We start from the raw sequence: 24,600 nt of genomic DNA, 5'->3' as shown, positions 1-24,600 counted from the left end.
CTTTTTATTGCATTTTAGATTACTTCTAGTTGTTGGATTACACAATTTTAACTTTGAGTATTTACACAATTTTAACTTTTAGAGTATTTACACAATTTTAACACACAATTTTAACTTTAAAAGTATGTGTTTTTATAAATTTGTTGGCCGTTAACTATTATTAGTTTGGCTGGTTTCTCGAACTTCATGCATGGAAATATAAAAAGAAAATGAGTAAAGATGTAAGATATGATGATCTGGATTTGAGACATGAAGCCAAGGTGTTGCTTTGGATGAATCTTTTTTTAACTTACGGATTCAAAGTGTCATGCATTTGACATTGTATGTTTGAGCATTCTTGTTATATCCCTTAAAATTATAATTATTATTATTTGGGGGGGGGGGGGGGGGGGGGGGGGGAGGGGGGGTTTGCAAATTTTAGGGTGGGGTTGTGAGTGGTTGTGATTGTAGCTTATAGGGTGAAGAGTGAAAATATAGTTTTTTTTTTTAAATTTGGGGAAATTTTGTTTGTTATATTTATTTTTTAATATTTGTGGAATTGGTTGTAAGTAGATAAGAGAAACAATTGTAATAATAAAAGTACAAAAAAATATTATTATTTAATTGAACATGAGAGATAAATGTAGTGTTTTTTATTGTAATTATAGAAATAGAGTAGAGAGAAGACTGTAATGATTCTAACACTGTTGGAAAGTATTCTGATGCCCTAATCTCATTTCTTGAACTTTACTTGTGGAATCCTTTAGTGTAGAATCATTATAATTAGCATTCCTATATTGAAATGATTATGTTTTGAACCTTTATTATAGTTTAAATAGTAAATAGCGATTTTCATCTATGTGGTTGTTCAAAACTGCGATTTTAGTCTAATAGTTTCAGATTTACGATTTTCGTCCACGTGGTTTCATTTCACTTGCAATTAAACCCGAATTTATTAACCTCGTTAAGTCTTGTCGTTAAACCTATCAGCGTGCCTCTCATGTGAGATGCAGTTCTATTCTTTTTCTCCTCATATAAACCCCAGTCCTAATTCGCAAGCCCCCTCACATGAGGGGCTGGGGTATATTTGGGGGGAGGGGAAGGACAAAACTGACCCTCACGCGAAGGGCACACTGATGAGTTTAACGACAAGACTTAACGAGATTAGTGAATTCGGGTTTAAATGCAAGTGAAATGAAACCACAAGGACGAAAATCATAAATTTAAAACTATTGGACTAAAATCGCAGATTTAGACAAGGACGAAAACCACAATTTACTCTAGTTTGAATATATTTATAGTTTAAATATGATTTGATAATACAGATGATAATATGTTAAATTTAATTATATTGAGAAAATGGGTGTTTTTAACTTTGACAAAATGTCAACTTGGTGAAATTAGTAAACGAAATAGCCAACCTTTGTTTATGGTCTTGATCAAAAGATTTAGCTTGTATTTGTGAATGGTCTTGATCAAAAGATGATAAATTTGAAACATAAGGGTAGTGGTGGTGGAACTTGGATGTTGATTGATTATGGATCAATGAAGTGGGCATAGTGATACTATAGATTATAATTATTATTAATTATCACACTTTAAACCCACTTTATTAATGTTTGTTAAATTTTAACTTGGAAACCGATTTCCTTCCACCCATCTTGGATGCTTACGGATATCTTAGCCAAAACAAAATAAGATCTTGGATTATTTCTCAAAACCCACCAAAATGGTTTTACCTCATACTAAGAAAACTTTTGCTTTTGAAATTCACGGCTCCAATCACTAAAATAGTTAGTGGGGGCATTATTAAAAGGTATATTGGTTTTTATTAATCTAAACTATCGTCTTTTGGTCACTGTCGGTCTCAACTAACGAATTGACTGTTGACGATCCCAAACACTTGTTTTAGTGCCTCATGCAAACATGGCCGACGCGTAACTTCAACAAACCTTCTTGCCCTGAAAGTAAATTTGCTTGGACCGTATTAAAATGTTGACTTTTCAAAAGTTGTTTGGAAACTTTTTATGTTTGAATAGGTCATCAAAGGGAGTTACAAGACCAATATAACAAGGATTGGAGATAAATGAAAGAAGAAAGATGGTGGCTGGCTCGCTGGCTGCAACAACTTTAAGTGCAACATCTAATATGATGCGGTGTGTGAATATGTCGTAACTATTGATTTTTATTCAAAAGCGTCCGAGTGAAATAAACGTTTATGTTATGTTCCGTGTTATGATAAATTGGTTCTAGATTAGTTTTATTCAATTACTTTTGTGTTTTGACTTTGGAAAGTCAAATTATGACTCTTTGCAAGAACTCTTCATTATAAACACATGTGAATTTATATAATGTTTATTTTTGTTTTCTATTTCAATTAATGTTTATGAGACATAACAAGACATTTGAGACATAACAAGACATTTTGGATGTTGATTTCATTAAATGATTGACAAGACATTTTGTACTCGTGGTATAAGTTATAAAGTTTTAACTTCAATTATCTATGTTAGTCTTTTTATGTATTTGTATCTGAATTAAAATAAGAATATAATATCGTATAATTCATGTAAAATTATCCCGTTTTTTATAGTCAGTCGATCATGTCAATTTCTATTCTTCATGGACTTGATGCGTATTCGTAAATAGGTTTGAAATTTTTTTAGTCCATAGGTAGTCAGAGCATTAGCAACACATTGACAGCCTTCGTCTTCCTCCTTGTGATATACTGCTACTCTTTTATGATATTATAGAGACCCGGTATTATTTTTATTTTTTAATATTTACACTTTTAGGAATGGCAACGGGGCGGGTTTGGGGCGGGTTTTGCTTAACCCGAACCCGAACCCGAAACCAAAAACCATCCCCGTACCCGCCCCATTACCCGTCGGGTTTAAATCGGGGATTCCCCGTTTGGTTTTTTGTACCCCCCCGACCCGCCCCGTCCCCGAACCCGAAAACCCGAAACCGATCCGACCCGACCCGAAATTGGTTCATCACATAACTGAACATTTATCGAAATAAACTTCTGCATCACACACATGAAAGCTGAAACAATGTGTTACAAAGGAAATAAAACCAAGTCTACATGGCCGAAAAATCATGCCAAATACACAAACTACAAACTTGCGACCAAATCTAAATACCAAATCAAACCAAATCATCCAAAGTCGTCGTGCCACTTTCTTTAGTACCTACCTACATTAAGAATATTTATCAATAAATCAACCAAGTTAAAAGAATAAAAGCTATGTTACAAAAATAGTAAATTTTATAAATATTATTACCTCTTCCACATCCATTTCATATTCAATGGTGCGGCAATATGCCTCGGTCTCTTCCGAACAAGTTTCTATATTTAATAGTAATAACATAAACATATATTCATGATTATGAAGATAAATAACATGAGTAATAATGTAATATTCAATATAGCGTTACCTCGAATCTCATTCAACAACCAACTTTGAGCACACATTAAAGCCTCCAAAGTTTTTGGGTGAAGTCGACTTCGGTGAGGACTTATTAATCTTCCACTTGTACTGAACGCAGATTCAGAGGCAACGGTGGAAACTGGAATTGCCAATACATCTTTTGCCATCCTTTGAAGTGTCGGATACTTACCTCCATTTGTCTTCCACCAAAGCAACAAATCCAGTTCTACTTCATCAGGCAAAAGATTTTCTTTCAAGTAGTTATCTAACTCTGCCATATCATTCAAGTCATCATTCACCTTAGCTTTGGATTTAATGTCAGATAGGAATTTTTGGAATCCACCAGAAGAACACTCTGACAACCCCGAACTGAATAAAGATGAACTAGAACCACCACCTATAAATTAATGTGAATCAAGATAAATCAAATATTAGCAATTTATATTTATACTCATTAAATATTAATATGATTATACCTTCATAGTAGTTTTTACCACGTGAGTTGGTAGATTCATATTCTTTAAAAAAAGCTCGGACAAAATCCTCAAGAGATTTAAACTCTTCCTTTGCCATTTCTTCACCGTATAAGGCAGGCATAAGCAACTCTACGTATTTTAGCTTGTAACGTGGATCGAAAACCGGCTTATTGATTGCTAGTGCATGATAGATTGATAGGTCAATGTATACCAGCTACACTACAAATTAAGAGGCTCGACTGCTTTCTTCTATTATAGAATTTATAGAGGAATCAATGAGATTATACTTCATATGAACAGGCTTATTCATTAGTGGTTATGTCAATCATATTATTTAAAACACAAGAGAGTTAGCTTTAAACCTATTTTTCTTCAACTCACCTCTGCTTAATACTTGAAAATTTCTAAAAACATTATCAAGTTTCCTATCCAAAGTAAAGAGAACTAGAGAAGATTATATAGAATGGACTAGTGGCTCATGATTGCTAGTTGCACAATGGGTCTATGTATACCTGCTACACTACAAATTATTTGGCTTAACTGCTTTCTTCTATTGTTGAATTTATTCAAGAGTAAACAATGAGATCATACTTAATATGAGCAGGTTATTCACTGGTGTTTACATCTATTAATTTATTTAAAACAAAAAGAATTAACTTTAAACCTATTCTTCTTCGATTCGCCTCCGCTTATTACAGCTTGAAAATTCCCAAAATCACCATTCATAATCAATTTGAGACGTTGATTGTATATGGTTAGCATGTGTTTATCTAAATGGTTTGCATATTTGACTATTGAAATAGATTTGGATTGGAAACTGGAAATGTTTCTCAGTGTATGATTGATGGCTTCTTGGTGAATGAGATGGCGATTTAGGTTAACTTGATGAACTCTGACATGACATGACATGACTTCCGCTCGTTGTATTAAAAGGAGCGGTGGAGAATCGAATTAGCTCCTTCTAACACGACGACGACACAAAAACAATAATTAACAACCTAACGAAACACGAAAATCATCAGAGCTAAAAAAATTATTCAATGCAGCAGCTAATTAGCTAACCGAAATCAATAACTTCAATACGACTTACGTGTTACATATAATTCAATCGGAACTCATGTCAGAGTTAATCAAGTTAACCTAAATCGCCATCTCATTCATCAACAAGCCATCGATCACATACTTACAAACACTATCCAGCTCCAATCCAAACTCATCTCAATAGCCACAACACGCAAACTGCCAAACTGTCTAATTTGACTACACGTACTCACCGAATACAATCAACAGTCAACTACAGTCTAATTATTCAATGCAGGAGCAGTTAAATAGCTAGCTAGCAGAAATCAATAAGTTCAATACGATTTACATTAAAACATGCAATTCGATCGGAATAAGTTCGTTAATATTTACGTTAACATAAGTTGGAGTGAAAACAGGTGAAATAATAATAATAATAATAATAATAAGAGAATTAGGGATCTTACAGGTGGTAGGATGAGAAAGCGGTGGAATGAAACAGAGACCGAGAGGCCATAGAGTAAGAATATGAATATAATTGAGGATAATATTAATATTAATATAGTCTATTATCATGGAAAGAGGAAACCCCTAAAACAAATTAGATTCCCCAAATCAATTATCATGTCAATCATCAATCGCAAAGAGAACGGTGTATCATACGATATGCAACAACAACAAAATTAGGTCAATTTCAAATGAAAAACCCTAAAAAAGGAGAAAACATACTTCGGTGTGTGTGTGATAGTGGGGAAGAAAAGAATGGTGTGTGTGTGTGATTAAAGAGTGAGATTACATACTTCGGCTGGGATCAAAACGAGGAGGAGGAGGGTGGTCCGGTGGTGCAGACGGCGATTGAGTGGATGGTGATGGTGGTGCAGACGGCGATTGAGTGAATCGGGGGCGGACTGGCGGTGGCGGAGTCTGGATGAGTGGATGTCTGGATGTAGGTTTAGGTTTTTAATATATATATATATATATATATATATATATATATATATTATTTATATTTATATTTATATATTATATCGGGGCGGGTCGGGGCGGGGGTACCTGAACCCAAACCCGAACCCGAACCCGAAACAATCCCCGAAACAATCTCCGAAACCCGACCCGAAACCGAAAAAACAAAACCCGATCCGACCCGAAATAAGCCGGTTTTCGGGTTTCCCCGTTGGATTCGGGGATTTTTGCCATCCCTATACACTTTTAGATTAAAATTTTAGGATCTCAAGCACCTTAATTATATAAAAGATTTTAACTAAAATATTCATTTAGGCATTTAGACTTTATGTACAAATCTTGTAACTTATATAAACCAATATGCTCAAGTCATATGATATTTTAGTTAAAATCTTAACTATATATTGTAACTTACATAACGTGAAATGCGACCTAAGTGTTGTATATTTCTTTAACTAAAATATTCATTTAGGCATTTAGACCATCAAATGTAATTTGATATACAAGAAATATACAACACTTAGGCCGCATTTCACGTGATGCTTGTGTGAAATCATAACTATATATTTCATGATTTACGTTAAAAATATATTATTAAATTGTTTGTTTTCATTCTATTAACTAGCTAGGTAATAAAACCCACCGTGTTGGGGGTGACGAAGCGATTCGTATTTGTTGATATCGGTTAATTGTAACCGCCACGTAAATCAAAATAGGACATTTGTAACCGCCACGTAAAGGTTATGATTAAAACGACACAAACTCGGTCACTATGTTCAAAGTCCTTTAAAAGACTGTTTGTATTAAATTAAATATCTCAAATTTATTTTAGATTTTAAAACAACTCGAAAGAAGATTTAAATTAAAATTAAACTAAATGGTTGGGTGGAAATGAAGAAAACAAACAAACAAATAAATAAATCAATACAAATATCCACGCAGCACACAGTTTACAGCAAAACCAATTCTCCCGCCTAAAAGATTAGTCATCACGACGTCACTCGCTCAATCACTCAGTTGATCTCCCAAATTCAGAAGTCGAAGAAGATATGAGGAGACCGTAAGTTTTGCATTTCTTGTATATTAAGCTTCAATGATTGATTGTAGATCTGATTAATTATAAACTATCTTTCTGTTACGTTGTTAATTGCGAGCATTCATCATCTTCCTTCAAATTTCTGTGCGAACCGAGATCTAATTAGCTGTTGATCGTTCTCTATTTTCTAATTATATTGTTAATTTATATGGATTTTAGTTCGGTTTAGGTGAATTAATGTTTCCGTGTGTGTAATTAATGGATATAGAAACTATATCTCATATTGATATTATATGAACTTGTAATATTGTAATAGAAATAGATTATTCTAGAGGTTATTGAGACAATCCTAACCAAAAATACTTTGTAATTATTTATATGATTCATTCGAATAGAAAGGGGCATTGAGATTGAGTTTTGTTTTATCGATATTAAGTGTTTTATCATGATTAATTTTGGTGAGATTTCAACATTTCAGTTTGAATTTCCGTCACAGCAAAGCGGAGAATATCGATCCGATCTACATGAACAATTATTTCGGTTATGGGAAGCCTTTTACTGGTCTTATCGTGTTCTTGTAAGCACAATTCCTACTAATTATGCGATCTGATTATAGTTTTAGAATAATAACTCACGGTTTGTTTTTTGTTAGCACGGAGAGTTTTATTGGAAGGTGCATAAGAGGATTGTGCCCGAAGAAAACTTATCAGTCTTAGCTGTGTGTTTCTTAGTTCGTTCTCTCTCAATTTTTATGATTATCTTTATGAGATTTGATGTTCATTACAGGTGAGTCGCCGGGGTTGTTTATGTGGAAGTCGATGTCCGTCGCTGTAAGTTCTCTCCATATATAAAATCGAACTATATATATTATCATGTCCGTCGCTGTAAGTTCTCTCCTTGTGTTGGGTTGACCACGGAAACAATTTATGTATGAATTACAAAAGCTACTGGTTATAAATTTCCATCACATCTTCATAATCTGCAATAATAATACCAAGAAATAATAATTCAGAGTGGAGATGGTTAACCAATATGCATGTTCACAATTAATTTGTATATTTTAACAAATGGCTCCCCAATTTGAAAACCTTTTTAAATCACACAGTTTAGACATAGTTAATAATATCAAAACTTTACACATTGCTAGGATAATAATGACCAGTTGGATCGGTTGAACCGTTTTCAAAAACTGATAACTCTATAATTAATTTATAAAATCCCAAAATTATAGAAACATATGGCATAAAACTTTGATACAATTGGAAGTATATAAACAAGTTTTTCTTTAACCGGTTACATAAATTTATGTCGTTTAAAAAAAAATAACATTTTTAGATAGTTAAGTTGATAGTAACACAATTACTTTGTGGTTCAGTTAATTATGCCGTCGTTCACGTTTTCATGAGGTTACACGATCAAAACTCAATCACTGACTTTTAGTTTCAATATCTCAATTTGTCCAATTACCACATTTGTCCACTCTTTCAAAACACGTTCTTCTTTCCGTTTTATAAATTTGCAACCACAACTCATCCCACAATGCTCCCATCTCAAACTCAGGGACCGACACCTCTCTATAAATGGAGACCTAAAGAAACGAGTTAACCTAAATTCGGTCCAATTAACCTCGTCTAACAGTTACCAATTCAACCTGGTTTAATAAAAAACTGGTTGCTTCTATTGCTTCCGTTTCAGTCATGTATTAATGGACCGGATCCGTGTCTGGCTTGAATGTAGGGTCCGGTTTTAATAATATTGGTATTTACTGTATTTGACTCATTTTCTATAGATATCGCTATAAATGTTATATAATCTCTTCATAAACATAACTTTTATAATAATAATAATAAGGAATATTGGTTTAAAATAATCCCAACTATGCACTATTGGTAAATAACAGTCCCAACTTCAAATTTGGCTAGTGGCGGTCTCAACTAGAGGGGTATTTGTTTTTAACGGACCGCGACATAACGGATGTTAACTCCGTTAGTCTGATGCTTATGTGGCATGCCTAGTTGGCAAAAATTATATCAAGTGGCAGATTACGTGGCATCTAATGCTGAGTAGGCAACTTTGTTGGACCCATCACTAAACCCATCATCTTCATCATACGATCTTCTTCAACCTAACAAAAAAAACTCCACTCTTTGCAACCCACAGCCACCACAACACCACCAGTCCACCACCCCTGCAACCATCATCGGAACCCCAACCACCCCATGCCCATCCTTTCCAACCACCGGAACCCATAACCCCCATCATTATCACGGGCGGCGGAGATCCAAACAGATTTTGGCAGTCGACCTCTATACCTACAACTTTCGGCCATCTTCTCCGACCACCACCTGCAACTGTCCATCTTCTCTAACCACCCCTACGAATGCCATTTTCTCCAGCCACCACCTGCAATTATTATTTGTTGAGTAGTTGCTTTCGCAGATTCTCAACGGAAAATCATACCCCACTTATGAGCTCTTCGGAACCTCAATCTCCAACTCCAGCGACCTGCAACTCACCCCCCCCCCCCAATCGTTATTCCGATCTGTATAAGAACCAGATCTGCTCTAAACCTTGCCGGAGTTATGCCCTAATCAAAAAGCTTAACCATCCTCGCCAGAAACCGCCTATACTGGATATTCCAATTACTTGTATTTAGGGTTTGAGACAATGGTCCTTTAGTGAGCAGGGTAGCGGCGGTGGTGGCCCGACTGAGTAAAGTGGCGGTGGTCAGTGGGTTCAAATCATGTTGAATGAAGTTGAAAGGTACGTGGGTTTGAAGATCTGCTTTTGGTTTTGGTTTGAAGATATGGGTTTTTGGTTTTCGTTTGAAGATATGGGTTTTTGGTTTTCGTTTGAAGATATGAAATTATAATTGCCATGTAAGCTACCACATAAGACATAATTTGACAACAAAGCGTGCCACGTAATCAAGTTTTTGCCAACTAGGCGTGCTACATAAGCATAAGACTAACGGAGTTAACATCCGTTAGTCACGGCCCGTTAAAAACAAATACTTGTGTAGTTGGGACTGCCACCAGCCAAATTTAAAGTTTGAATTGCTATTTACCAATATGACATAGTTAGGATTATTTAAAACCAATATTCCTAATAATAATAATAATTGAGGTAACAAGTTCAACATTTGTGATTATATGTAAATCTAGTTTAAACTTATACTTACCACTTGAAATATCTTGCCCGCACCAGCCACGGAATAGAATTAAGCCCTCTTATCTTCTCATAATAGAACATCCCACATCGCCATGGAAACACATGATGATCACCACCTTATAATTGGCAAGCCACCATCAAAGAGTTTATTCCAGGCCTGCTGGCAGTTCGCGTTCAACCCGACTTGCTTCAAAGTGGCCAGGTATTTCAAAGGCAACTTAAGTAACTAAAATGAATATGCTGAGGTGACTAAAATGAACATGGAGAGTGGGGACTCACTAATTCCGGGTTATTTCGAAGGCAGCTTAAGAACATTGACCATAACAAACATTTTTGGACCAGCTGGCGGTCTGACCCAGCCTTATTAATAACACTGACTACGACAAAAACATCATATTTATAATGTGCTTTCCCAACCTAAAAGTTGTGCCACTCGTTGTAGCACACGTGCACCCTACTATAGATGTTGTACTCTATAGTAGGAAGAATAATAGACGGTGAGTGTATACAGCATCTTGGCAACTTTGTATTATTTATACATGATGTCACGTGAGTCATTATGGAGTAATATACAAAAAAATGGGCCTAGCGGGTGTCAGGTCGGGGTCCGTTGACCACACAGCCCTCCTTTAGAGCCGGACCTGACAAATACGAATCGCTTCGTCACCCTAGGCGGGAGCCAGGAGCGATGGTTGGTGGTGATGGCCGAAAGTGATGGTTGGTGGTGATGGCGACGCTGGTGGGAGGTAGTGGTGGTGGGTAGTTGGTTGTGGTGGCGGTGGTAGCCGGCGGCAAGAGGGCAATGGGTGGTTGTGTTTGGTGAGTGGTGAATGTGATATTGTGTAAAAGATGGATGGGAGGAACAAAAAACCAAGGGGTATGGATGTCATGACTTTTGGGTGTTTTAGAGAGAATGAAAGTAACATGGTAATGGACGATTTCATTCCAACAACCAACCAAACACCTTTTATTTCGTTCTTTTATAATGATCCATTTCATTTCACATCTTATTCATGCGTACCAAAGTAACGCTATCTAAGACTTGCACATTTCTTGTATTGTTTTGCACGTTATTAAAGTATCATATTACATTCGATGGTTATATATATCATATGACTTATATATTGGTTTATATAAGTTACAGGATTTGTACATAAAATCTAAATGGTTAAATGAATATTTGAGTTGAAATCTTTTATATAAAGTGGTCGACATACTAAAATGGTAATGTAAAAGTGTAAAAAAAAAAGGATGCCGGGAACCAAAGCTTGTTGGATCGTCGCATGCGCTAGACCTTGTGCACATCAGGACTGCGCAGACACACCACACAGCTTGTCGGCTCATCACGCACCTAGACCAGTCACATAAGTAAACACTACTCTTACGAAACTATTGTGGCTTCAAAACCTAAACTTTCGTACCATATAGAAGATATCATTTATCAACTTTTTAAAAGAATTACTTGTAACACGTAACTTAAATGTAACTATAAAGTTCTCAAATGTCAAGTTATACTTATGAACATCAATACAAAATCATTTTATCCATTAATAATTGTTTTTGACTTTGCTTAATAATCCCAAACAAAGCTTTCGTGCATTCATTTATTCTTAATTCAGTTTTGTAGATTATCTAAATAAATCAATGTGATTTTAGTGTAATTAAGGATTACCTTGTTGATCAAGTTAATTGTAATACTAATCTAAATAAGTCGGATGCGGGGTGCACACTTATTTGATCTTATTATAATTTATAATCCTATTGGTACTTAGGGCTTCATGGGGGTTCCAAGGGGGCAACGCCCCCTTGGCGGGGGTCCGGGGGCAGCGCCCCTGGTAGCGGGGTGCGAGGGGCGGCAGCCCCTGGCAGGGTCCAAGGGGCAGCGCCCCTGGCTGGGGTCGAGCTGGAAATTTTTATTTCGGACATATGTTTCTTTATTAAAAACGTATTAGAAAATTAATTAATTAATTTGGTTACAACGTTTAATAAAAAACAAGAGCGTATTTGCAGTTATGATAACTGCAAAGCAGTTTATGATAACTGCATTATCCCTGAAAACCCTAATATAACTTGATCATCAATATACGAAGATGCTTCTGGTTCATCATAACATTCACAAATCCATACTTGATTCTTGCTTATAATTCTGAGTTTCATCCGGTCAAAATATTTGGGAACCACAAATAATTTTGATCTGATAGCGTTAACACGACTCTCAGATATCCAAAGATAATCGTTTGCAGAAATTCCTAAACAAAAGATCAAAATTATTTTCTGTTAAGATGGCGAACAGACAATCGTTGAAGGAGATGACAGGCAAGTTTGACAAACTGGAGAAATTCGAAGGCCAAGACTTTCGCAGATGGCAAAAGAAGATGCACTTCCTTCTAACTACCATGAAAGTGGTGCACGTGTTGAGTACGCCTATGGCGGTGGTTGAAGAAGAAGGAAATCTGGAACAGGTTAGGAGGAAATCAAAATGGGAGAATGACAACTACATCTGTCTCGGTCTTATTTTGAACGGTATGTGTGATACGTTATTTGATTTGTACCAAAACATTGAAACCGCTAAGGAATTGTGGGATATACTTGAAGCCAAGTATATGGCAGAAGATTCTTCGAGTAAGAAGTTTCTTGTGAGTAATTTTAACAATTACAAGATGGTTGACTCTAGGTCTGTTGTGGAACAATACCATGAATTGTGTCGAATTTTAGGGCAGTTTTCCCAACACAACATGAACATGGATGAATCCATTTCTGTTTCATCAATCATTGACAAGTTACCCCCTTCATGGAAAGATTTCAAACACAATCTGAAACACATGAAGGGTGAATTAAGTTTGGTTGAACTTGGGGGTCACTTCATAATTGAAGTGTAAGGCCCCGAACCCGGTAGCCCTACTTTAGCGTCGGATTTACTCATAAACACAGTCCTTCAAATAAGAGTTTATTAAAACTTTTCGCGGAATATAAAACATCAATCATTTGTTACAAAACATTAAATCTTTTCTTTGATACCATAACACAAAACTTTATATTTAAAACATCTTTACTCCTTTCTTCAGATGCCAGCCGTTCAATCCATGCCGTGTGTCATCCTCATGTTAACTCTATAATCAGCTCACCTGCGTGCATACTAAAAGTCAGCTACGCTGAGTGAGTTCTAGTTAATCGAACGCCATACAATACTTACACATACATACATATCTGTAGATACATATCCATACTTCACTAGTTACCCTTCTGTTCTACATACATACTTGCTACCATACATACATATCTACAATCACTAACCTCAGTCTGTGACACCCGGTAAATTCCCAATCCCTTAAACCAAGTAATCAACCTAAATATTAGGTAAATATGTTATGTGCGCCCTGCGCGAGCGCGCCATGTTAAGAATCAGCGCGTGCATTTGTTATGTGCGCCCTGCGCGAGCGCGCCATGTTAGTCAGCGCGTGCATTTGTTATGTGCGCCCTGCGCGAGCGCGCCATGTTAGTCAGCGCGTGCATTTGTTATGTGCGCTCTGCGCGAGCGCGCCATGTTAGTCAGCGCGTGCATTTGTTATGTGCGCTCTGCGCGAGCGCGCCATGTTAAGAATCAGCACGTGCATTTGTTATGTGCGCCCTGCGCGAGCACGCCATGTTAAGAACCAGCGTGAGCATATGTTATATGCGCCATGCGCGAATGTTTTGGCTTTATGTTTTCATGTACCTTAACGTTATGTTGTCTAATGGGTTGACCATCCCGCATGATGCTAAGGCGGGTGCATCCTAAATCGTTTATGCGCGTGCGGAAGGGAACTAACCTCCCCGCATGGCGGGAACATTGAGAGCTAGTTTGTCTGAAGCTCCAAGATGGAATTGACTTCAACATAACTGATCACTATGTTGAAATACCAAGACCACCTGGAGAATCTACAAATGAAACTCAATGTCCCTAACTGCGAGAAGGTTACGCACCTACCCGCAGCAAAGAAATGTCCTTCACGCAGAAAGCTATGCGCACAAAGTGATACGCACAGAACACTCAGTCTATTCTCCAGACGTAAGGAGATTACTCCCGCCCAAAAGGAAACAGTAGCGTGTTTCAGAGATTTTCCACTTTTTACTGTACACTGACAAAAGTACCTGAAAAAGCACACTGTAACATGAAAAGTCAACTGTCAGCCACCCTATTCTCACCAACCCCAGACCTGCATGTCCTGACCAAATCAAATCAAAATCTTTTATCCACTACTCCACTTTTAAATAAATAATAATAATTTCCATACTTTATCATCATTACACCTAGATATGAAAAGATTACAATCCCCTAAAGCAAGGGATTGTGTTCCCTTGAGTTTGCCTATAAATATGTAACCTAAATTATCACCCAAGCACACTTCAAACTTCTCTCTTAAGAACTGCAAACTTGCACTAAACATCTCCCAAGCATCCGTTATTTTCAATTCCGTTCCAGTTACTAGACCTTCAATTCAAAGGCCAACACCAAGAAAACCCGAATCTCGATTAATCCCTTAACAAGAACCTCAGGTGAGTCTCACAGCCCCTATTTTCACTATTTTCACTGTTTTTAAACTGTTTTCGGGGCGAGGGACACGTACTTAAATTACGATTTATCATGTTATACTTACAAGTTATGCAAACGATTGTGTTTAAATTATGTTTCATGATGAGCAATGCAAACGGTTATCTTTGGTTTACAATGTATGTGCGCCAGAATTCGAGTAAGTGATCACTTTACCATTGGAACTCTAAGGGTAGGGACTGCTGGTTTGATCCGCCCACTCGTAGGGGTCGCACCTCTTACACAGACGAGTGCCTAGTATGGTCATGGGGCAGTACTATGGGTTTGAGCCCGCTCGTAGAGGTCGCTCCTCTTACGCAGACGAGCGCCTTGTTTTCCGGCACAACGTCTGCGCGTAACCCGCGGAACGGTATTATTCGCTCGTAGTGGCAGCGCCACTTACACAGACGAGCACGATTTTTCAGAAGTGTCCGCGCGTAACCCGCGGGACAGTATTACTTGTTTCGCTCGTAGTGGCAGCGCCACTTACACAGACGAGCACAGTTCCCAGAAATGTTCGCGCGTAACCCGCGGAACGATTTTATCAGAATATGTTGATAGAACTATGTTTTACCAAGCATGTGTTTTAATGATGCTATCAGAATTATGTTTCAGAATGATTTTTATCAAGATTATGATGCAATACGATTTATCAAGTTACTAAAACTTGTGAACTCACTCAGTTTATACTGATTCAAATGTTTTACGTGTCTTTCAGGAGATAACTAAGTAGCGCATGGAGTCACACTTAGAGCACCTCACGCTGAACATCTAAAACTAGCTTTTTGGAAGATTTTAGTTCTATCCCTTCGATGCGCGTGGTTGTTCCCGCTGCGCAAGGGGATATGGCGTGGAAATCTTCAACAGTTTTTATACTTGGATGTTTTTATGTAATTTTTAAACAATGTAATGTATTTGTATTAAACATTTCATGCACAATGAAAATCTTTGAATGTTTGCAATGGCCCGTGCTTAATTATCAATCCCCACTCGCGCGCGCCCGGCTGTTTCCGCCGCTCAGGGCCGGGTGTGACAGATTGGTATCAGAGCACTGGTTATAGCGAACTAGGAAAAGAAGTTTTAACCTAGACTATAACCGTTGGGGAATCGCATGAAATATTGTTTTCAAAGAAAATATTTTCAAAAGAAACTATACACACACTTAGGAACACGGGTCACACAGTGTCTAGTGAATAAAGATAAAGAACATTATGTGCTCAGAGTACATGCGCTAAGTTTAATATATTTTCACTCTTTTAAAGCGAGAATGCCTCCAACCAGAGCCAAGGGAATTACCATGACACCCGAGGAACTCGCGGAAATAATCGCGCAGGCGATTGCGACACATGAGGCCAGCAAGGCCGAATCAAGTCAGGGTCGTCAGAACGAGACCCCAGAACCCGATTCAGGAGCCTTGGACAAAGGGTGCTCCTATAAGACATTTATGGCCTGTAGGCCTTGGCCATTCAAGGGTACCGAAGGGGCCATTGGGCTCTACAACTGGATTGACAAGATGGAGACAGTTCTCTCCATTAGCAGATGTAGTGAGAACCAGAAGGTTCTTTACGCGACATGCATGTTCCAAGAAGCAGCTTCGTCTTGGTGGAAACTTCAAGTGAAGACTTTGGGGCGAGAAGTTGCTCTTCACAAGACCTGGGAAGAACTGAAGGAAATGATGATGAGAAAGTTCTGCTCTCGCGCAGAAATCCAGAGTCTGCAGCAGGAATTCTGGAACCACACAATGGTAGGAACGGATATCGACGCCTACAACAACCGGTTCAACGAGCTTTGCCAGTTGGTGCCAGACCTGGCAAACACAGAGGAAAAGAAGATCGAGAGGTATATTTTTGGGTTACCTCCTGTTGTTAGGGTTCCGCTCAACGCCGCAGCGCCTCCAACCTTTGATGAGGCGGGTAGCGCGGGCCATCACCCTTACAAGGGATACGGTCCGTGCGGGTATGTTGACTACGCGCGGAAACGAGCAGCGAACCTCTGACTCCAAGAGGAAATGGAACTCTCACCACCGAGGGTCCGACTCCAAGCAGCCACCGTTCAAGAAGCAGGAAAGCGCAAGGGTTTACGCGATCCAAGCCGCGGAGCCATCAAGGAAAGGATACAGCGGGCCTTACCCATGGTGCAACAAATGCAAGTTTCACCACGAGGGTGAATGCGCGAGCGTCACGTGCGCCAAATGTAACAGGCCAGGGCACAAGACGGTGAATTGCCGTGCTAAAGAAGCTGGAGCCAGTGACAACTGCTACGCATGCGGAAAGCCAGGGCATTTCAGTCGGGATTGCCCGCAAAGGGGAAACCAAGCTCGCGGGAGAGCTTTTGTGATCGGCGCGGGTGAAGCTAAAGAAGAGCCGAATGTGGTAACCGGTACGTTTTTGCTTAACGGCCATTTTGCATCTGTCTTATTTGATACTGGCGCTGACCTAAGTTTTATATCTGCTGAGTTTAAAAACTCCCTAGGCCTAGCAACCAGTAGGCTAGACACGCCTTATACTATAGAACTAGCCAATGGTAGGCAGTTATGCGCGAACGAAAGAACTGAACAATGTGTTATAGTCATGGGAGGTCACGGGTTCAATATTAACTTGTTACCAATAGACTTGGGAAGTTTTGACATCGTGGTAGGTATGGATTGGTTAGTCGAGAACCGCGCGGAAGTTATTTGCCATGAGAAGCAGGTTCGGATCCCACTGTTGAACGAAGAAACCTTGGTAATTCAAGGGGAAAGAAGGGGAGTTGCGACGAAACTGATTTCGTGCCTAAAGGCGCGTAAATGCCTAAGGAAAGGATGCTACGCCTTCCTGACGCATGTAGTAGAGAAGAAAGGAGATGAGCGAAGAATTGAAGACTTACCAGTAGTGCGCGAATTTCCAGAAGTTTTTCCTGAAGATTTGCCCGGATTGCCGCAGCCGCGACAAGTAGAATTTCGTATTGATTTAGTCCCAGGAGCTGCGCCAGTAGCTCGAGCGCCTTATCGATTAGCTCCATCTGAGATGCAAGAGCTATCCAATCAGTTACAGGAACTATTGGATAAGGGTTTCATACGCCAAAGCTTTTCACCTTGGGGAGCTCCAGTACTGTTTGTTAAGAAGAAGGATGGTTCCTTCCGGATGTGTATTGACTACAGGGAGCTGAACAAGCTGACAGTCAAGAATCGGTACCCCTTACCGAGGATTGACGACTTATTTGACCAGTTGCAAGGATCCAGTTATTATTCGAAGATAGATCTACGGTCCGGATACCACCAACTTAGGGTCCATGAGGAAGATGTGCCGAAAACAGCCTTCCGAACTAGATACGGCCATTATGAGTTCTTAGTGATGCCTTTCGGGCTAACTAATGCGCCGGCTGTATTCATGGATCTGATGAACCGCGTGTGCAAACCATACTTGGACAAGTTTGTGATTGTGTTTATAGATGATATTCTGATTTACTCTCGGACCAAGGCCGAGCATGAGCAACACCTGAGATTGATTTTGGAATTGTTGAGGAAAGAAAAGTTGTATGCGAAGTTTTCCAAATGTGAGTTTTGGCTTAGAGAAGTTCACTTTCTCGGTCACGTTGTAAACGAGAAAGGAATACACGTTGATCCTTCCAAAGTCAAGGCCATCGAAAACTGGGAAGCGCCAAAAACCCCAACTGAGGTGAGGCAATTCCTAGGACTAGCTGGCTACTATCGACGCTTCATTGAGAACTTCTCCAAGATAGCTCTACCACTGACCGCGCTAACTCAGAAAGACAAGAAGTTTGTTTGGGGCGAAAATCAGGAAGCAGCATTTCAAATGTTGAAACAGAAGTTATGTAGTGCGCCAATTTTGTCTCTGCCCGAGGGGACGGATGACATCGTCGTTTACTGCGACGCTTCACATCAGGGACTCGGATGTGTCCTTATGCAGCGAGACAAAGTCATAGCGTATGCCTCGCGCCAACTCAAGACCAATGAAAAGAACTACACAACGCATGATCTGGAACTTGGAGCGGTTGTCTTCGCGCTAAAGATTTGGCGCCATTACCTCTATGGTACAAAGTGTATAATTTTTACGGATCACAAGAGCCTTCAACATATATTTGATCAAAAGGATTTAAACATGAGGCAACGAAGATGGGTGGAGTTGTTGAATGATTATGATTGTGAAATTAAGTACCACCCTGGAAAGGCGAATGTGGTGGCAGACGCGCTAAGTAGGAAGGAGCGAATAAAAACGCTGCGAGTCAAGGCTCTAAGGTTGACCATTCACGCAGATCTCTCTACCCGCATCCGAGACGCTCAGCAAGAAGCCTTGAAACCAGAGTTTGCTAAAAACGAATCCCTTGGGGGTTTGATTAAGAGTTTAGAACTTAAAGAGAACGGCAATTTATATTTCGCTAACCGCATATGGGTCCCTCTCAAGGGAGGATTGCGCGAGCAAGTATTAAACGAGGCTCACAAGACACGGTATTCCGTACATCCTGGCGCAGACAAGATGTACCATGATGTTAAAGCGCTGTATTGGTGGCCCAATCTTAAAGGCGCCATCGCGACGTATGTCAGTAAGTGCCTGACGTGTTCGAAGGTAAAGGCTGAATACCAGAAGCCGTCGGGGTTGCTTCAACAGCCAGAAATTCCCATGTGGAAGTGGGAACAAATCTCTATGGACTTCATCACCAAACTGCCAAGGACACCTGGGGGTTACGACACGATCTGGGTTATTGTGGATCGGCTAACTAAGTCAGCGCACTTCCTGCCGATCAAGGAAACCGATAAGATGGAAAAGTTAGCCCGATTATATATTCGAGAAGTAGTTTCAAAACATGGAGTCCCAGTGTCCATCATTTCTGATAGAGATAGTCGGTTCACATCAAGGTTTTGGAGATCGTTACAAGGAGCTCTAGGTACTCGCCTTGATATGAGTACAGCTTATCATCCTCAAACGGATGGGCAAAGAGAGCGAACAATCCAGACATTGGAAGATATGCTGCGCGCGTGCGCAGTCGATTTCGGTGGTAGCTGGGATACTCATCTCCCATTGGTTGAATTTTCTTACAACAACAGTTATCACACAAGCCTCAAGGCTGCGCCGTTTGAAGCTTTGTATGGGCGCAAGTGTAGATCCCCACTGTGCTGGGCTGAAGTGGGTGACAAGCAAATGACTGGTCCAGAATTGATCTAAGAAACAACAGACAAGATTTTTCAGATACGGGATCGCCTTAAGACAGCGCGCGACAGACAGAAGAGCTACGCAGATGTGCGAAGGAAACCGTTGGAGTTTCAAGTAGGGGATAGAGTACTTTTGAAAGTCTCTCCATGGAAAGGAGTCCCCCGTTTCGGCAAGCGAGGAAAGTTGAATCCGCGCTTCATCGGACCATTTGAGATCCTGGAAAGGATCGGTCCGGTTGCTTATAAACTCCGTTTACCCGCCGAACTCAGTGGAGTTCATGATACGTTTCATGTGTCCAACCTCAAAAAGTGCTTATCTGACGAAACGTTGATTTTGCCGTTGGAAGAGATTCACATCGACAAACAGCTGCACTTCGTAGAAGAACCTATAGCAGTAACCGATTGGAAAGAACAAAAGTTACGCAGGAGCAGAATCAAGTTAGTAAAGGTTCAATGGAACTCGAGGCGTGGGCCTGAATTCACTTGGGAAAGAGAAGACCAGATGCGCATGAAATACCCACACCTCTTTCAGAGCATGGCTTCTGCCAGCAACGTCTCCTAAATTTCGGGACGAAATTCTCTTAACAGGGGGAGAATGTGACACCCGGTAAATTCCCAATCCCTTAAACCAAGTAATCAACCTAAATATTAGGTAATTATGTTATGTGCGCCCTGCGCGAGCGCGCCATGTTAAGAATCAGCGCGTGCATTTGTTATGTGCGCCCTGCGCGAGCGCGCCATGTTAGTCAGCGCGTGCATTTGTTATGTGCGCCCTGCGCGAGCGCGCCATGTTAGTCAGCGCGTGCATTTGTTATGTGCGCTCTGCGCGAGCGCGCCATGTTAGTCAGCGCGTGCATTTGTTATGTGCGCTCTGCGCGAGCGCGCCATGTTAAGAATCAGCGCGTGCATTTGTTATGTGCGCCCTGCGCGAGCACGCCATGTTAAGAACCAGCGTGAGCATATGTTATATGCGCCATGCGCGAATGTTTTGGCTTTATGTTTTCATGTACCTTAACGTTATGTTGTCTAATGGGTTGACCATCCCGCATGATGCTAAGGCGGGTGCATCCTAAATCGTTTATGCGCGTGCGGAAGGGAACTAACCTCCCCGCATGGCGGGAACATTGAGAGCTAGTTTGTCTGAAGCTCCAAGATGGAATTGACTTCAACATAACTGATCACTATGTTGAAATACCAAGACCACCTGGAGAATCTACAAATGAAACTCAATGTCCCTAACTGCGAGAAGGTTACGCACCTACCCGCAGCAAAGAAATGTCCTTCACGCAGAAAGCTATGCGCACAAAGTGATACGCACAGAACACTCAGTCTATTCTCCAGACGTAAGGAGATTACTCCCGCCCAAAAGGAAACAGTAGCGTGTTTCAGAGATTTTCCACTTTTTACTGTACACTGACAAAAGTACCTGAAAAAGCACACTGTAACATGAAAAGTCAACTGTCAGCCACCCTATTCTCACCAACCCCAGACCTGCATGTCCTGACCAAATCAAATCAAAATCTTTTATCCACTACTCCACTTTTAAATAAATAATAATAATTTCCATACTTTATCATCATTACACCTAGATATGAAAAGATTACAATCCCCTAAAGCAAGGGATTGTGTTCCCTTGAGTTTGCCTATAAATATGTAACCTAAATTATCACCCAAGCACACTTCAAACTTCTCTCTTAAGAACTGCAAACTTGCACTAAACATCTCCCAAGCATCCGTTATTTTCAATTCCGTTCCAGTTACTAGACCTTCAATTCAAAGGCCAACACCAAGAAAACCCGAATCTCGATTAATCCCTTAACAAGAACCTCAGGTGAGTCTCACAGCCCCTATTTTCACTATTTTCACTGTTTTTAAACTGTTTTCGGGGCGAGGGACACGTACTTAAATTACGATTTATCATGTTATACTTACAAGTTATGCAAACGATTGTGTTTAAATTATGTTTCATGATGAGCAATGCAAACGGTTATCTTTGGTTTACAATGTATGTGCGCCAGAATTCGAGTAAGTGATCACTTTACCATTGGAACTCTAAGGGTAGGGACTGCTGGTTTGATCCGCCCACTCGTAGGGGTCGCACCTCTTACACAGACGAGTGCCTAGTATGGTCATGGGGCAGTACTATGGGTTTGAGCCCGCTCGTAGAGGTCGCTCCTCTTACGCAGACGAGCGCCTTGTTTTCCGGCACAACGTCTGCGCGTAACCCGCGGAACGGTATTATTCGCTCGTAGTGGCAGCGCCACTTACACAGACGAGCACGATTTTTCAGAAGTGTCCGCGCGTAACCCGCGGGACAGTATTACTTGTTTCGCTCGTAGTGGCAGCGCCACTTACACAGACGAGCACAGTTCCCAGAAATGTTCGCGCGTAACCCGCGGAACGATTTTATCAGAATATGTTGATAGAACTATGTTTTACCAAGCATGTGTTTTAATGATGCTATCAGAATTATGTTTCAGAATGATTTTTATCAAGATTATGATGCAATACGATTTATCAAGTTACTAAAACTTGTGAACTCACTCAGTTTATACTGATTCAAATGTTTTACGTGTCTTTCAGGAGATAACTAAGTAGCGCATGGAGTCACACTTAGAGCACCTCACGCTGAACATCTAAAACTAGCTTTTTGGAAGATTTTAGTTCTATCCCTTCGATGCGCGTGGTTGTTCCCGCTGCGCAAGGGGATATGGCGTGGAAATCTTCAACAGTTTTTATACTTGGATGTTTTTATGTAATTTTTAAACAATGTAATGTATTTGTATTAAACATTTCATGCGCAATGAAAATCTTTGAATGTTTGCAATGGCCCGTGCTTAATTATCAATCCCCACTCGCGCGCGCCCGGCTGTTTCCGCCGCTCAGGGCCGGGTGTGACACAGTCTACTGAGAGTACGTTCATAGTTCACCGTCTATACCTGTACTCAAGGTCGTGAACACGTACAAGGTTCGCAGTCCTTACCTATGTTCACCATTTATGGTACGTACAAGGATCGCGGTCCTTCCCTATACCATAGTACATCCACAACACGTACAAGGTTCGCAGTCCTTCCCTATGTTGCAACCTAATTCATAGCACGTACGAGGTTCGCAGTCCTCCCCTATGCTACAAAATCAGCACGTATAAGGTTCACAGTCCTTTCCTATGCTGAAATACATCCACAACACGTACAAGGTTCGCAGTCCTTCCCTATGTTGCAACCTAATTCATAGCACGTACGAGGTTCGCAGTCCTCCCCTATGCTACAAAATCAGCACGTATAAGGTTCACAGTCATTTCCTATGCTGAAATACATCCACAACACGTACAAGGTTCGCAGTCCTTCCCTATGTTGCAACCTAATTCATAGCACGTACGAGATTCGCAGTCCTCCCCTATGCTTCAAATACAGCACGTATAAGGTTCACAGTCCTTTCCTATGCTGACGCCTATCTACATTACGTATAAGGTTCGCAGTCCTTATCTACGTTTACATATATCATATACTTCACGTATAAGGCTCGCAGTCCTTAACTACGCCATTACCAGCCGAGTCTATGTCCGACAGAAGCTAGAGGGATTTGCCATCCTAACTTACTATGTCGAACGTAGAACTCACATGCCATTCGTGTACCTATATACACATACTTACATTATAACATAAGAACACTCTAGGCATTCTTTACCTCATTCATTTAACAACCATACCCCTTGTCGTTACGTGCAATATCCTAAGTGACAAGTATTCATTTGAAATATTCATACATCTTCGATATATAATATTCGTACATTTATTTTTAACCTGACAGTACGCGCAATATCCGAAGATCGTTCGCGTACCGTCAAACAATCATTCATATCTATCACACATATCACATATGACATACACTTATCACTTAGGATAAATGTATTAACAACACATCGAGTATGCACACAGCCCCGAAAACATAACAAGGAATGGGGCTAGAAACTCACCTGAACACGGTTACGTTCACCGTTAATCGTAATCCCTTTCTTCAGCTGTGCACGGCTGACTGTATAACAAGTACACGTATCAAACAACTATCACTACTCATATCATCTTTCCAGTCTTAACTACTACCCACAACGAACGGGGGTCCGGGGGCAGCGCCCCTGGCAGCGGGGTCTAGGGGCGGCAGCCTCTAGCAGGGTCCAAGGGGCAGAGCCCCTGGCTGGGGTCGAGCTGCCAAGTCAGCTTGGAAAAATTTTATTTACATTAACTGTCTTAACACATTTTTCATTAGATTTTTAATTTATTTTCTAATCAAACTTGACTTTAGGCGAAGTTAACCTTAGGCGAACTTAGCTTTAGGCGAAGTTACCAGCTAGGCGAACTTAGCTTTACAGCGAAGTTGCCATCAGGCGAACTTGGCTTCAGGCAAAGTTGTCATCAGGCGAACTTGGCCTCAGGCGAAGTTACCGGTTAGGCGAACTTAACTTTACAGCGAAGTTGCCATCAGGCGAACTTAGCTTGCAGGCGAAGTTCATCAGGCGAACTTAGCTTGCAGGCGAAGTTCGTCACTTTGAAGGCGAAGTTGCCCAGATGAAGGCGAAGTTGCCCAGACAGCCGCTGTTTTAGCTTCTGATCGGCATTTTGAGCGATTTTAACACCCTTGCTATGGTTCAATCTCACCCACTACGCTTCCCGACCATTTTCGGTCGCTTATACACTAAAAAAGCTTGGATCTTTAAACTTCAAAGATCAAGAATCATACCTTTGAGCTTGTTGGATCTCGTTAACCTGCTAGCACACTAATCTTTTTCTCTTGGACCTGCCCGA

At 40.3% G+C, this 24,600-nt stretch overlaps 1 protein-coding gene across 1 annotated transcript; it reads left to right on the top strand.

The window, feature by feature from the left end:
* The first annotated feature begins 12,361 nt into the window (after positions 1-12,361).
* On the top strand, positions 12,362-12,958 carry LOC143605514 (uncharacterized). The gene has a single exon (XM_077081598.1). It carries the CDS (start codon positions 12,362-12,364, stop codon positions 12,956-12,958), a length of 597 nt encoding a protein of 198 aa, XP_076937713.1.
* Positions 12,959-24,600: the final 11,642 nt, after the last annotated feature.

This window comes from Bidens hawaiensis, unplaced genomic scaffold, assembly GCF_021521415.1.
Source record: "Bidens hawaiensis isolate Kalapana, Puna unplaced genomic scaffold, B.hawaiensis_p1.1 tig00069986_1, whole genome shotgun sequence".
Taxonomy (NCBI): Eukaryota; Viridiplantae; Streptophyta; class Magnoliopsida; order Asterales; family Asteraceae; genus Bidens; species Bidens hawaiensis.
Note: the sequence above shows the minus strand (reverse complement) of the source record. Positions and strands in the feature narration are given on the sequence as shown.

What these genes read in the sequence shown, in the direction of transcription:
- LOC143605514 (XM_077081598.1), top strand. Translation starts at nt 12,362, where the DNA reads ATGGCGAACAGACAATCGTTGAAGGAGATGACAGGCAAGTTTGACAAA.